The sequence below is a fragment of the Sinocyclocheilus rhinocerous genome, unplaced genomic scaffold (genome assembly GCF_001515625.1).
Source record: "Sinocyclocheilus rhinocerous isolate Xijiao unplaced genomic scaffold, SAMN03320098_v1.1 scaffold1063, whole genome shotgun sequence".
NCBI lineage: Eukaryota > Metazoa > Chordata > Actinopteri > Cypriniformes > Cyprinidae > Sinocyclocheilus > Sinocyclocheilus rhinocerous.
The window spans coordinates 1,106,138-1,121,814 of NW_015625586.1; the positions used below are offsets into that span (position 1 = coordinate 1,106,138).

The window sequence follows — 15,677 nt, forward strand, 5'->3', positions numbered from 1 at the left end:
ATTCTTTTTGCATCTGCTTTACACAGTTTGTGACACTTAGGTCAGCAAAGCAATACCACAATGATAAAAAATAAAAGCAAACTTGAAGTTAATAAATAGAACTCCTCTGTATAATGTATTCACACAGCTGTACAATCCCATGGGCCAAATATGGGACAATATGACTCTTCCATAAATACAGTGAATCTGTCTCTTTTTTTGTGCACATCTCACCATTCACACACACACACATACACACACACACACACACACACCACTGTGACTGTGTGTGCATTAGTCTACATGATTGTGCAGCTCTTGGCTCTGTCCTCCCTGAGGGTCGGGGTGGGTTCAAGGGGCGTGGCTTGTGAGCTGACTGGCAGTAGAGGCTGATTAGATATGCGCTTGAGAGCGTGGCGCGAGGAGCTTCTCTTGAGGCTCGGGATGGCCTCACGTCTGACGGACACCAGCGTGGTGATGTGAAAGACGTCTCGGACACTGTTCACGCACATTCGGGACGAACATTCCACGTATGCAACTGCGCCCAGCTCGCGTGCTCGTGAGCTCCCCTGATAGACGGAAAGAAACAAGTCAGCTTAAATGTACTGTTAGAAATATCTGAAAGAATTTACATTCTCATTTCTCAATTTCCTTGTCACTCCTTTCTCTCTCATGCTCTTTAATGGAAACTCTTTTTTGGTGTTCATATGAATTACAGCTAAAACCGAACCAAATGTCAAAGCAAAAATAAATACGCCACAACACAAAACTGTTTTTTCATCCCCTCCTTTCTTGCGCTTTTTGTTCATGTCAGCTAATGTTTTTTTCTCGAAAAGGGTGCACAAATAATACATGAAACTCTGCTAAAATGTCGTTTTTTTTCTACAACAAAAGGGCAGTGAAAGTACATGAACATATCTAATAGGCCTCACAATAAAAACATGTAATTTGTGCCTCTAATGCTTTAAAAATAAACTTAGTGGGACATAGAATTGCACCATTTTCATGTGAAGTGACGTATATTCTTCTCATTACAGAGCAGAATTATAGAGAGAACTAGGTGTTTTATAATGAAATGTTGTTACAGCGAGTTGACCCGCTCAGAGCATTGACGCAATAGAGGGAACATTTTCTACTGCTCTCTCTGTAGTTCGGTTTCTGTGTGTAATTATAGAGCTTTCTTTTAGTGTCTGTGCGCGCTTAAGAAATGGTTTCAAACACAATATAAGAGCAGTTTACATGACATTTCAAACTGTGCCATCAGTCAACTGCAGTGTGAGATTCTATACTTCCATCTAAAAATATTTTAAACAGCATTTTCATATAGACATTGAGGAAGGCAGGGCTTAACCTTAATAAAACTGAATTAAAAAATATATATATATTTGCAAACATGCTCCTAAATGATTTTAACAGTTTACACACATCTATTTTTGATCTTGAATTGACAGTCTACAAGGTATATTTGTACTGTTAACGTGCTAGCAGACTTCCAGACTATGTAAAGGCATGTTTGTATAATACTACTGTATGTGTCTTTGTTCTCATGTTTGTGCAGCAGCAGTTGAATAAACACTAATGTCCTCCTAACACAATCTCTCTTTTCTCTTCATGTTCCAGTCCCGTGTGTGTGAGCGTATGTACGCTCACCAGTTCATGAGTGACAGGTATGAGTCTCTGTTTGGACAGTTCTCGTAAGGTGCTGACATCTGTTCTCATATCCAACTTACAGCCAACCAGCACCAACTTTGCATTAGGACAATACTCTTGAGCCTCCACCTGCCACTGAAAGAAGGAAAGAAAGAATCTGTCGTATGTAAGTCAAATTTAGATAAAATCTATCCATTCACTTACCTACCTACTGATCTACATTACCGTTCAAAAGTTTGGGGTCACATTTAGTTTTTTTATTAATACTTTTATTCAGCAAGAACACATAAAAATTGATCAAACTAAATAAATTATTTCTAATCATCAGAGAATCCTGAAGAAATATTTCATGGTTTCCACAAAAATATTATGCAGCACAACTGTTTTCAACATTAATAATATTATTAATGTTGAAAACAGTTGTGCTGCATAATATTTTTGTTTTCTGCAGAAACATTTCTTGAGCAGCAAATCAGCATATTAGAATGATTTCTGAAGGATCATGTGACACTGAAGACTGGAGTAATGATGCTGAAAATTCAGCTTTGCATCACAGGAATACATTATATTCAAATAATTAAATATTATTTTAAATTGTAATAATATTTTGCAGTATTACTGTTTCAACTGTACCTTTCTTCCTTCTCTACCAGCTTTTAACAATGCATGCAATAGCTAAATTTTGTAAGTAACATTTAAATATTTTATTTCACTTTATAGTCGATACTTGCAATAGTTGTTTATGCTGTGATACAGTGAGTCTGTGGCACTTTGCTTTTGCTCCTTGTAGTTTATGTGCACATAATGAGTGCATAATGTGGTTGTGCAGACATCTGAGAGAGAATTAGGGAAGCAATTTGACCAGTAATTGTATGATTACTTATAAACACTAACACTCGTGCACATCCAAATCAAATTGCACAATATTTACAACAGTTTTTAACCAATTAACTATACAGCATAGTAAACAACAACAGCTTTAAATCTCCTTTTACATCAACATAGCTTAAAATGACCCTGACAAGACCCTTTCAGGAACATTCCTGTTAATGCAGAACCATCCAAAGCCAGTTATGGATGGAGCATGGTGCATTTGTGTGTGTTGTTCACCAGCCCCTGCAAAGGTTCAGCTATCTCAGCTATGGCACCATTTCACAGGTTCTGAATGTGTTCAGCCATCCATCAAACAGTGCTGTGATCTTTAACCTTAAATGCCACAGTTAACTGGCCAATCGGAGGTCACCGCCTGCCTCTCAACATTCCACAACGGCCTTTAGCTCAGTGGCCTGAGATGAACCAACAGTGATGGTTTAGAGATGAAAGGCTTTTGGAGAAATTTCGGGATAATTACATCAAAATTAAATCACTCTTTTATAATAAAAAAAAAAGTCAAATATTTAGGTTCTGTAAGACTTTTTAATGTTTAAAAAAAAAAAGTATCTTATGCTCACAAAGGCTACATTTATTTGATTAAAGATACAATATAAACAGTAATATTTTGAAATATTATTACTATTTAAAATAACTGTTTTCTATTTTAATGTATTTTAAAATGTAATTTATTTACAATGGTAAATTTTCAGCATCATTACTTCAGTTCTAGTGTCACATTTGTTGTTATCACTGTCGGCAACCTTTGTGCTGCTTAATATTTGTGTGATACATTTAATTTGGTGAACAGAAAGTTCAAATAGAAAAAAATAGAAATAAAAATCTTTTGTAAAATTAAAAAAAAATAAAAATAAAAATAATAATAAAATGCCACTGTCACTTTTGGTCAATTTAATGCATGCTTACTGAATAAAAGCATTAATTTCTTTAAAAAAAATTATAAAACTTACTAGGAGTGGGCAATATGACCAAATTCTTATATCACAATATGAGTAATTTTATTTCATGGTAATGATATATATAACAATGGTTATTTTTGCTTTAAATAAGGTCTTTATAATATCAACGTTTTTGATACCATAGAAATTTCATAATTCTTGTCACCAGTGTCAATATCACAAAAAACTAATACTAGCCTAAATAAAAAAAAAAAAACTTGAGCTCACTGAAGACAAGTAAATAGTCAGCAATTAAATAAGAATAAGAAACTAATCACAAGCAATAGGATAAAAAACTATAGTACGTAGAACAAATAAATGATGCTACACACATTGAATCAAGTAATCAAAAGTATAAAAACACTGCATATTCTTCATTGTGTAAATTAAATATATATATAAAGTAACAAAAGTGATTTAGTCAAGAGCAGTGAGAGATTTTCTCTCTTTTGTTGTTTGATTAACATGAATGACAGACAGAATATTAGACTGCTGTCACTTTAGGAGCTGCCCAGATCAAATACTGATAAGCCTCGTTCAGACTGTCAGCCCAAATCCAATTTTGTGCATATCCGGATGGAATCTGATTTGAATAACTGACTGCCCACACAGTGTATCACAACTGTTCATATCTGATTTGTGTGTCCATAAGTGCCCTTTCGTTTTACAGAATGTGTGTTGGTTTCTATAGCAATGCCATTGCGTTGTTATGCCAACGCTAAAGAACAACAACAGCAATACAGTTTGCAATACAGATGTTGTCTTACGACATGACAACATGTTGCCGTCGCACTGGATTATTAATATTATGCATGTCGTCTTATGAGGCAGCGACAGAAACGCAGGAAGCTGGAATGTGCGGCTTTATTCCGTGCTGCCGTCTCCGCTGGTTTCAAAACTCAAAGAGGTGCGTATACTAGCAGTATATTGTCTTTTTCCTCTTGACTTGCAGTTTGCAACAACACAATCTTGTTTCTGCAGAGACGTTCAGCATGTTTTCTACAAAACGTCTGACGTGTTCACGTTTTACATGGCTTGAAAACATGAAAAAGCACACTAAATATGATCTGACCAGTTCAGACTGAAACGGATTTCTAGGAATGTGATTTGAAAGGAAATTCAAACCACATATGAATGTCGCTCGAAACGGATTGCAAAAATCGGATATTATGTAGTTTGTTGCCTTTGCCATCATCTAAATATGATTGGATTTCAATCGGATTTGGGCTGACAGTCTGAATGAGGCATTACACACAAATTACTATGTTTACAAGGATACTTGCAAAGACAGGTATTTTGACACATACAAGTGTGTATTTAACAGTTCAAGCCCTATAAAGCGGCAAAATAACTGTGCAATACTCATGAGCTATAAGTTATATGAGCACTGTCTTCACGTGTGCGCCTCTCAGACAGCACACGCATACCGCGAAATGAGTTCTCTTTCGACGCTGATTGCATTTCAACGACTTAAAATCGCTTGTTTTTAAACGGCAATGTGTAAAAACGTGCAAATGATAAGTTTTTGTGACCATGTAGTAACGTCACATGAGCGTGTAAATGCGATAAAGACGACAGTCCAAAATCTCTACTGGTTGTCAAATTTCTACTGGTTAATCGTGTCTACTGTATCGTGTTGTGTTAATTACTGACCACAAACTTCTAAATGGTAGTGTTTACCGTTTCTGTGATATGTAAAGGAAAATCAACGGTTTGCCATGAATTAAAGGATTTTAAATGCACAACGTGGAGGCCAAGAAACACCCGACGCGAAGCGCTTATTCCATGGTCATTTGCCAAGTTATAGACAAGTTAAAACTCGCAATTGCTCTTTGCAGCGCAATATTTGACCGAATGGGTAAAAATGACAGTTATCATTTTCGTCAGTTATGGCTTGTTAGCTCTAGCATTCTGCCCGCTTCAAATCAGAAACAGAGATGAAATAGTGCGGTAAGATCACATTTATTTGAATGAATTATAGCATTTATTTCAATTAATTATCGATCGAGAGAGAGAGAGATGACAGTTGTGTGTGCGTTACCTGCATGCTGCCTCTGCGCGTCTCTCTCTACAAACAATTAATTACTTCAAAAACCTCGTTGCTGAGGAATATAATGTAGCGATCTAGTATCTAGGCTATTTTATTAGTAAAAATCGCGGAGAAGCGTTGACAACAAGTTTATATGCGATCTGCAATCTCCGACTCACTCGCTCAGTCGCTCTCTCTCTCTCTCTCTCTCTCTGTATGTGTGTGTGTGTAGGTTTGTGTGCATCAATTAAAGCAGCACATTAATATGGAACGGTGATTAAACTGACTTGGAACTACCTGTGCATTAAACGGTTTTACTGCATACCTGCCAGCCAATCAGAATCCAGTATTCAGACAGACCATGGAATAATTCATAATATTGCCCACTCTTTTTCCTATATCATCTGAATATCTTTTTCTCACCAGACATATACTCAAAAGACATCAAATCAAAAAACACATTGAAACCCTTCAGCGCTAGGCTCACACCCTCATCACCACATAATTGTTGGCATCTGTGTTTAGGTTGTGTTTTTGTGTAAATCCACAATGCCGTCATCCTCCCACTGCTAAACACCCACAAACAAAAAACTTCTCTTAGTCGACAATTACATTGTGTTTTCCCAGCGAGAGACTAAACTGCTGCAAGTTTACAACTACAGCTTATAATGTCATTCCAATGTAAATACTGATATTTCTCTTTTTTAGGATTAGAGAAAAGAAAAAAGGAAATAAGAGGAGATTCTGACCTTCTTAGGGATGCTTTCCAGCGTCTCTGGTCTGCTGATATCAAAACAGATGAGCACAGCATCACAGTCTGGATACGCCAGGGGCCGTACATTATCATAATACGAGGACCCTGCAGAACACAAGCACAGTGAGGGGTCAGGATGAAAACGCTTCATTAAGATAAAGCTGATGTTCAAATCAAAGAGGAAACACTGCTAATGGCGCTTGCGAATGCTGTGGCACATATAAATTATGTACAGTGGGTCATACAGCAGGGCAGATGATAGAAAAGACTGATGTTTCTACAGTGGTGAGTGCCTGAACAGGAAGGAGAGGTCAGTTTAATTCCAGCACAGTAAATTCTTTCTCTTTGGCTGTGTTCGGAATAGCATTTTTAACATTAGCATTCATACTAATTCTACAGAATAAAGTATGTATACTGTATACTGTGCACATTGTGAATTTTCTAAGCCACCCTTGTCCCAGGGTTCAGTCAAGTGCAGTCACCTTTATTTCTATAGCGCTTTATGCAATACAGATTGTTTCAAAGCAGCTTTACAGTAATAAACAGGAAAAAACAGGACTCGATGCAAACTTCATCAAATTTGAGATAAATCCAAATGCTTCTGTAAGACAGCTCTAAAAAGACAACTGAAAAAAGTAACCAAATGAAAATAAGGTATATTTTAATTAATATTTATTTTAGTTAACAAAAATGTTTTCTATGGTTTTAGTTTTAGTTAACTATACTACATTTCTATAATACATTTATATTACAGTAGCATATTAGTACAGTATTATGCTATTGTTGTCACATGACCTCACTGAATTGCATATTTAATTGTCCAGTCATCACAGAAATTAAACCCATTATTAATTTGATTTTGTGTAATACTGGCTAATTTGTTTGGCAGTGCGGAAAAAGATGTAAAAAAAAAAAAAAATCAGTTTCCCGTTCATTTATGATGTTGAAAATAGAAGACGGTCAGGGTGAGCTCATAATATTTTTGGATTCATATAGAAAATTCACATTATGTACTCAGTACTTTGAATGGGGTTGTGAAATGCCACCGTGTGTCTTTCTTGATCTCCTCTCTCGAACTTTGCATTCATCTCTCACTCTTCTGTCCTTCCCTCGAGTGAGGACACAAATCCAGACATAGACAGAGAGCAATAGGGAGAGAAAGAGAGAGAGGAAGTGTGAGAGTGACAATGAGTGTTTGAAGCACTGATCAAAGCTATCAGTTATTATGGGCTGCATGGCCTCAGGAGCCACCTTATGTCCCACAATCCCCTCTGGCAGGTCTGTCAACCACAGCCAGGGAAAGATGGTCAAATCTAATTTCCTAGATGAGAGTGCAAATAAGGATAAGACGAAACTAATAAAAGTGTTCAGAGAGACAGATTGGAATGAAAAAAGGCATTTTCTGTCGTCATATTGCTTCTTTGTTATTTGTCGCCAAGTTGAGTGCGCTAGTCCACAGGGACACAGAAGCACTTTATTCTGTTCTCCATATAACGGCTTCTAAAATAAACTTGTTTACTTAGCTATTTAAATGAGGACATACCATAGACTTCTGTTGTTTATTTTTATATAAACCCCATAATAATCACCAAAACCCTAACCATAATCTAAACAAGTAAACCTTTACACCTTTGCACCTTTAACCTTTCATAAAAATGATTCAAGCATTCATATTATATATATAAAGAGAGAGAGAAAGAGAAAGAGAGAGAGAGTAGTACTAATAACCACAAAAGGGAAATTAATATTTATAAAATTGTAATAAAATGTTATTTAATCATCTATCAAATAATAATAATAACAATAATTACTATTAACTTATTTTATGTATGAATTATTTTCCTTTAATTCCTTACATATAAATTGAATTTACAATTATTACAAATAATAATACATTCCATGTATTATTATGTATTCCATGCATTCCATGTAATAATAATAATAACAATAATAATAATAATAATAATAATAATAATAATAATAATAATAATGCATGACATTTATATAGTGCTTTTTCTTGACACATTTGGAGGGGGGGAATCTCTTTAACCAAAGAGTAATAATAGCAACAAAAGGTAAAATTATTTTTATAACATTGTAATAAAATTTAATGTAATAATGTTTGAAATAATAATAATGTATTATTATTATTATTATTTCATACAAATGCCCCAAAGGGACATTGTCAAATTTGTTTCGTACCAGATTTAGCTCCCTGGACAGATTTGTCCCCAAGTAGCTCGATAAACCCACACACACACACACACACACACACAGACAGAGAAACAGTGTTTACTGTACAGCTGCTCCGCATCTCAGCCTGTGTGTATTTGTATGTGTGTGTGCTCTTTTCTTAACACTCTTGTTGTCTTTTTTGTCTGTTTTTCTATTTAATAATCTGAAGTTGTTCTCATTTATGGTCACTCTCCTCAGCCAATCCAAAAACATTCACGCCATGTAAAAAACAAAACAAAAAAAAACCATTCAATTTCCTGTCTTGTTTGCAGTGGATGTTAAATGTCTCCACAGAATTCTTGGCCGGTTGTTTATTTTCGAGACATTATTACTGTGATTATGTCTGTAGTGCTAGACATAATTTGTGACTTGTTAAGAACAGTGTGTCTGTATGAAACGCTGACCTGAATGTGTGCCAGTAAACATTCTCCTCTTCCAGTCCCTAGATTCACCTCTCGCCAGCTGTGCAGCTGTGTGTGTGTGTGTGTGTGTGTGTGTGTGGATGAAGCAGAACTCTATGGGATGTCATTACAGATTGTTGAAGATGTAGCCGTAAGCACAAGAGTGTCAGTTAGCTCAGTAGCAGCACACATATCCTCACACAAGCATCGACAGACACCTCATTAAGACCCATCAGAGACACAGCATGATTACCTGTGTGAATATGTGTTTATGTTTGCATTTTTCTAGATCTAAACAGGCTTAAGGGCAATGCATGAAAAGGTTAAACTGAAAAGAAGGATGTTATGCCGGCAGAAACAATGCCTGAAGGTTGTATGACTGAAATGTTGCATTAAAATATGATTACCAGTGTGCAGGAATTGTAGGATTGCAGGAATCAGTGGCCACATACACACTGTAGCGTTTCAACCACATTTAAATATGTGAGTGAATCTCCTAAATTACAGTCTTGTATGGAACAGAACTCAAAACTAGGGTGACTGACACAGTGGTAACCACAGCAGTGTTTTGCATCTCGTGCATTTGGTATTTGCTATATTTGACCTAAGCAATATTACAATGACCAAAGACTCATTATGTTCAGCGATTTTAACTAAACCACCGTCGACAGAGCCACTGTGTTTTATTTATGTTTGGAAAGTTGCTTTACAGAGTGTGCTCTTCAAGGGATGCCATGTCCACTTATTATAAATGATGCTTATTAAGCATATTTGTAGATTAGTAGAATAAGTTGACATGTACTTGCAAAGTTACTTATAGTTAGTAGAAGGACTAGAAAAAAAGTGTTAATGACATAAACATTTATATATTGCATTCCACAGAAGACAGTAAGTCACACAGCTCTGGAATGTCGTGAGTAAATGATCATTTTAATTTGGTCTTTTAGCTCTATCAACAACATATGTAGCATGCTGTCGATTACCATTTTCAACTCAACTCTCAGTATCTCAAAACAAACAAAAGCTGTATTGACAGATATGTGAATACAATGGACGTTGTATGATTATAGCCTACACTTTCTTGTAAGTGGATTTCTGTCAGCATGTTGTTTGTTTGGTTATACAAACTGAAGGACAGTTCAAAATTACTGTAAATTCTGAGGAAAATGCTGAAGAAAGCATACACAACATAAACCAAACAAATCACACAGTTAAACAAAGGGAGCCTTTAAAGTTGTCCAAATGAAGTTCTTAGCAATGTATATTACTAATCAAAAATTTAGTTTTGATATATTTACGGTAGGAAATTTACTAAATATCTTCATGGAACATGATCTTTACTTAATAAAAGAAAAATCGATAATTTTGACCCATACAATGTATTGTTGGCTATTGCTATAAATATACCCGTGTTACTTAAAGGGTTAGTTCACCCAAAAATGAAAATTACCCCATGATTTACTTACCCTCACAAATCCTCCAACATTTTTCTTTACAAATCCTCATTTTGTACTACTAATTCGTGACCGGTGTTTTGTTTTGCTCTCTCCTCTGCGCTTCCACGTTCGTCACTTCTGCGTTCGTCACTTCCGCGTTCATCACCGCATTTACACTAAACCTACGTCATCCGCTGGACACCACTCTCTCGTGAATGCATGTATGACAGTTAGCGAAAGCTAGAGATTAATGTTTATAAAGTTGTAAATATGGATATTTTTCTTACACAAATGCATCGCGTCTCTTCAGAAGGCCTTTATTAACCCCCCAGAGCCGTGTGGACTTCTTTTATAATGGATTGGTTCAATTTTTTGGACTTCAAATTTTGGGCTACCATCCACTCCCATTATAAACCTGGGAAGAGTCAGGATGTTTTTTAATATAACTCCGATTGTATTCGTCTGAAAGAAGAATGTCATATACACCTAGGATGGCTTGAGGGTGAGTAAATCATGGGGGAATTTTCATTTTTTTGGTGAACTATCCCTTTAAGACTGGTTTTGTGGTCCAGGGTCACATTTAATGTATGTGGCCAATCTGGCCATACATTGGGAAATGCTTCAGTTTAGCATTTAAATACTTTGGTTCTATTTGTATTCAATTTCGTCTTAAGTTGTTCCACCAATTTACAGATTGAATCATTTTAGGTCACTTTGGTATGACAGTATCGGTCAATAAAATAGATGTAAATACACATATACTTTTTGCACACAAAGCTACTGGGTGCCTGTCTGTTGTCAAGAGAGCTTACTGACAACATTTCTAAACAGTGATAAAGTTCATAACCAGCTGAACTTTATTATCACACAGTCCACGCTGAAACAGACTCAGACCTTGGTATGAGAGCGCTTACAGTAAAATGAAGATTTACTCTCGACAGGGTTACAGTTTGACCCAGCACAACTCTACAGACCAACAACAACATCAGGAGAGGAAAACATTCCCATAGGAACTTAAAAATGGAGATGACAAGAAAAGAAATTCCCATAAAGGACTTTTATAGCAGGGTGGGGAAACATGCAGAGGCCTAGAGCGGGGGATTTATGGGTCACGCTTGCTGAGAAACCCCTGAAGTGTGTTTCAGGACGAGTGTGTCAGCAGTGGTGTAGCTTAACACCAAGTGTGCTAAAATCCACACTGACAGCACTGTCTAAACATGCATGCACAGCTTTGAACATATTACTTGAGTTCTGGCTAACTTGTTGGTCTGTTGCGTTATAGATGAGAAGCTTGAATCCACACAAAGCCATTTATATTAGAGATCTCACCCACAGATACAGTCCACAACTCAAGAGCAATATAACAGGATCATATTCTACTCTGTTTTCATAAATCCTGCATTGTCTATTGTGTATTGTTATATCAAAGCAGCGAGAGTTCTGCTTCCTGACTCTTTGTAGTTCAGACATCACATATTTGAGAAAATGTTGCTGAAACTACATTCTCTTGTGAGTCACTCCAGAGAACCAAATTCACAAGGGGTCAGCCAGGCCATGGGAGCGGTCAACAGCCAGGAGGGACAGGAATGAACCGTGTCCATGCATAGACGAGACTGGCACCAGGATTTGTTACAGTGGAACTTTTGCAATTGCAAAATTGATATCTGTTATCTATCCATGCAGACGCTTCAAAATGTACACTCCCAGACTGTCCAAATCAGTTTGACGCCACTAAAGAGCACAATGCTTGAGTCACAGTCACTGGCTATGTTTGGACTGGAATACTAGTATACTACCTTGTGCGTACTGCCTGATTTTATATGGATTTTAATATAGCCTAATAAGCCTATATATATATATAGAGAGAGAGAGAGAGAGAGAGAGAGAGAGTACATTGTCATTATATTTGACTGCATTACAAGCATGTTTATTTAAAGGGATAGTTCACCCAAAAATTAAAACCTGTATGAGTTTCTTTCTTATGTTGAACATAAAAGAAGATATTTTGAAGAATGCTGGTAATCAAACAGTTGATGGTCCCCATTGACTTCCGTATTTCTTTCCCTACTATAGAAGTCAATGGGGACCAACAACTGTTTGGTTATTCAAAATTCTTCAAATTATCTAACATAAGAAATAAACTTATACAGGTACGTTGATGGTCCCCATTGACTTCCGTATTTCTTTCCCTACTATAGAAGTCAATGGGGACCAACAACTGTTTGGTTCTTCAAAATTCTTTAAAATATCTTCTTTTGTGTTCAGAATAAGAAATAAACTTATACAGGTTTGGAACAACATGAGGGTGAGTTAATGATTCATGCACATTTGCACATTAAGGTTTCAATCCAAATATGTGTTTTGACAGTGTTAATTGATAATGAGTCAAAAGATAAAGCTTAAAAATCACATTGACATTACTTCTTGTTCATGTCAAGTGATATAGTATACAAGCATATGCCCTGTGGTATACTGCACCGTTTGGTAAAAGTAGGATTTTTCAAAAATAGGTAAATACAATTGTACTTACTATGTACAGTACAAACTGCAGAAATATTATGTGTAGTATGTAGCATGATATTCCGAGAAACTGTTTAATTTTGATGCCAAGCCGGATCTCACCTGATGTGTCCCACATGTTCAGCTCGATGCGGTGCTTGTCGATCTCAAAGCTGGCCGTGTAGTTCTCAAACACTGTGGGCACGTAATTCTGCAATCAAAAAATCATAATACTTAGTCCAGGGTCGCCGTGATTTTGCCAAGTAAGACATGTTCCTGGATCAACAGTTTTTGTTGATCCTGGATCAACATTATTGTCCAAAACATAGACCTAACCCTATCCCTAGCCCTAAACCTAACCCTACCAATAATTAAACTGTCGCGTCCGGTGTAGACACGGTGTTACAGTGCGCTGGTTATTATTACAATTTACAAATGATATATTTATATTTTTTTTCATTCTTTTCTTATTTAAAAAGTTGCCAAAAAAACTGGTCTAGTCTAATTTGAAACATTTATAATTGTATAATTTGCATATGGCCCTAACTTGTAAAACGCCTATAACTTTTATAGTTTTGCAGGGAAATGTTATATGAAAACGCGGTTAAAATAATACGTAAATGTGTTTTTTAATTAGCCTATATATTTTTTGAGACCATCTTAATTCGCACCCTGGTTCCTAGCAGTCTCACTTCAGCGTCTCGTGCAGTGAACGCCTCCGTGCCAAGTTAGAAACGCGAGGCTCCTGCTCATCTTTCTATCCATTTACACTCTAGTGTGACCAGTCCCTTAAGAGACAAGCATGCAGTTTATTGAACTCGAACTTAAATCACACAACTTTTAATGCAACCTACGTTCATTGGTTTAAAACAGTCATACTACTATTATTCTACTACTCTAACACACACACTGACTATTGTCATCATCACTCCGTTCATCATATTTAGTAACTTATTTCCTGCATGTTTTTTAACAGTACGATAGGTATTAATGATAAACAGCATGATGCGTTCACCTCTGGGTAGCTGTCCTTGGCGAACACATGCAGCAGCGCCGTCTTTCCACACTGAGTGTCACCGACCACCACGATCTTACAGCGGCTGCACTGTCCCTCCATCATCACCACTGTCAGCTCTGTCCTAGCGCTTAACGAGCACCATCCGCCGCCTGATAACGCTCCTTTATAACGCCGAATTAATGATTCAGAGCAGAGACAGTGAGAGTGCCTCTGAGTGGACAGAGTCCCCGCCCCTATCCGCCTGTCAGTCTCCGGTTCCCACGGTGACTCCACGCGCCGAGGCTGCACCCCTCTTGACTCAGTAGCCTTGATTTCTAATGACACGATACGGTTGTCTTGCCTTCCTACTGTGGTTTGGGCATGGTGTAAATTAAGCGACCCCCTCTGGCTCGTGTATGGAAATTGTTTTAACGATGTGATTTAACACGTCACTGAGTCGCCCATCCGGGGTTCACAAGGTCATGAAAAATATCAAGAAAATGTCATTAAATTAAAAGCCATGCGCTTGGAACATTAGTGCAATTTAATAAAATGTCAAAAAGACACACTTTCTATAGTGAATACGTTGTATTCTAAAATATTTAATTGGGAAGAGGTTTCATTGCTTGTGAGTGCAATCTCTATTAATTTATTTTAAATTAATATTTTACATTAAAAATGATATTTCTGTTTCTAAATATTAGTGTAAAAATGGTTTAATGTTTTGTGTTAGCTTCAGAGTATTGAGAAAGTTCAGGCGAGGTCACTTTATTAACCAGACTAGATTAGGAAAATTTGCAAACCGGAATCTCTTATAAGTGAAAAATGGTGATTTGTCAAAGAACAGCACGAGTCATCTGAAAACCTGTTTGTCTATCTTTGATTAATTTAATTGCTTTTTCAGCATATTTTGCCTTTTTTGGGTGATGAATTTAGCTTCCTAGAACCATAAAACTCAAGGAAAAAAATATATATTAAAAAAAGTAAATTGATAAAAATGTAGGGATGTGGTTTTATTTTGTGAGACATTGAACTGCTATATTTTTAGTTGATTTAACAATTTATGTTATTACTGAGAATAAGACTGTGCACATACATTTAAAAAAGTTCTGTTTTCTTTGGAATATTTATTTACATTTTTTCATTTTTTTTTCTTAAAATAATTGGAAAACCAGTAGACTATAATCAGAATCAGAATCAGAATTCTGGATTAAGTAATCAGGATTAAGTAAAATGGCGCCGACGCTGATGGCTGCCTCCGTGGTGTGCTCCGCAGTTGTTTTTATGTTTTTGTTAGTTTGTCCTGTCTTTAGTTATATCCCTGCAATCAGTTTCACCAGAGACGAATTGCTGGACATTAGGAAGTACACACCACCCGATATTTCACCGGTTTTTGATTATTCTGATGTTTTGCTGGACATTGTAGTCGGGGGAGCTGCAGCGCTGATCAAGCGCTTCAGGACGCGCAGACGGGGGAAGCGAGCCGGCGCGCTCGTGAAGCTCAGACAGCATTCTGTTACACTGTGGAAGCTTCTGTCACGAAAACAAATTCCTCGTATGTGTAAACATACCTGGCAATAAAGCTCATTCTGATTCTGATTTATACACCTTTTCTGTATACAGCTCCTTCTATGTTTAGATCTAATATTGTATCATTGTATTATTTTACTTTTTTAACAGCATGTTAAAAAAGTTGGTTCCATGGCTTTTAAACTTTCCAATTGTATTAATTAAAGGTAGAGTAAGTGATTTTTCAAAAACACTTTATAAAACTGATTCGGGCCGAATCGCAAAACAAACTTGTAGCCAATCAGCAATAAGGGGCGTGTCTACTCGTGATGTGGAGGAGAGAGCTTTCAGTGCATGGG

At 36.6% G+C, this 15,677-nt stretch overlaps 1 protein-coding gene across 1 annotated transcript; it reads right to left on the reverse strand.

The window, feature by feature from the left end:
* Positions 1–14,172, reverse strand: LOC107754744 (rho-related GTP-binding protein RhoN-like). Its single transcript, XM_016571314.1, has 5 exons — positions 13,828–14,172; positions 12,936–13,023; positions 6,237–6,346; positions 1,630–1,764; positions 1–548 (listed from the first exon to the last, which is right to left on the reverse strand). The coding sequence occupies exons 1-5, from the start codon at positions 13,930–13,932 to the stop codon at positions 279–281; spliced, it is 708 nt and encodes a 235-aa protein (XP_016426800.1). The 5' UTR covers positions 13,933–14,172; the 3' UTR covers positions 1–278.
* Between the last annotated feature and the right edge of the window lie 1,505 nt (positions 14,173–15,677).

What these genes read in the sequence shown, in the direction of transcription:
- LOC107754744 (XM_016571314.1), bottom strand. Translation starts at nt 13,932, where the DNA reads ATGATGGAGGGACAGTGCAGCCGCTGTAAGATCGTGGTGGTCGGTGAC. An exon ending in CCAAGGACAGCTACCCAGAG is followed by an intron (nt 13,024 to 13,827) that starts GTGAACGCATCA and finishes TTTTGATTGCAG; the next exon opens with AATTACGTGCCCACAGTGTT. An exon ending in TGGAAAGCATCCCTAAGAAG is followed by an intron (nt 1,765 to 6,236) that starts GTCAGAATCTCC and finishes TCCTTCTTTCAG; the next exon opens with TGGCAGGTGGAGGCTCAAGA.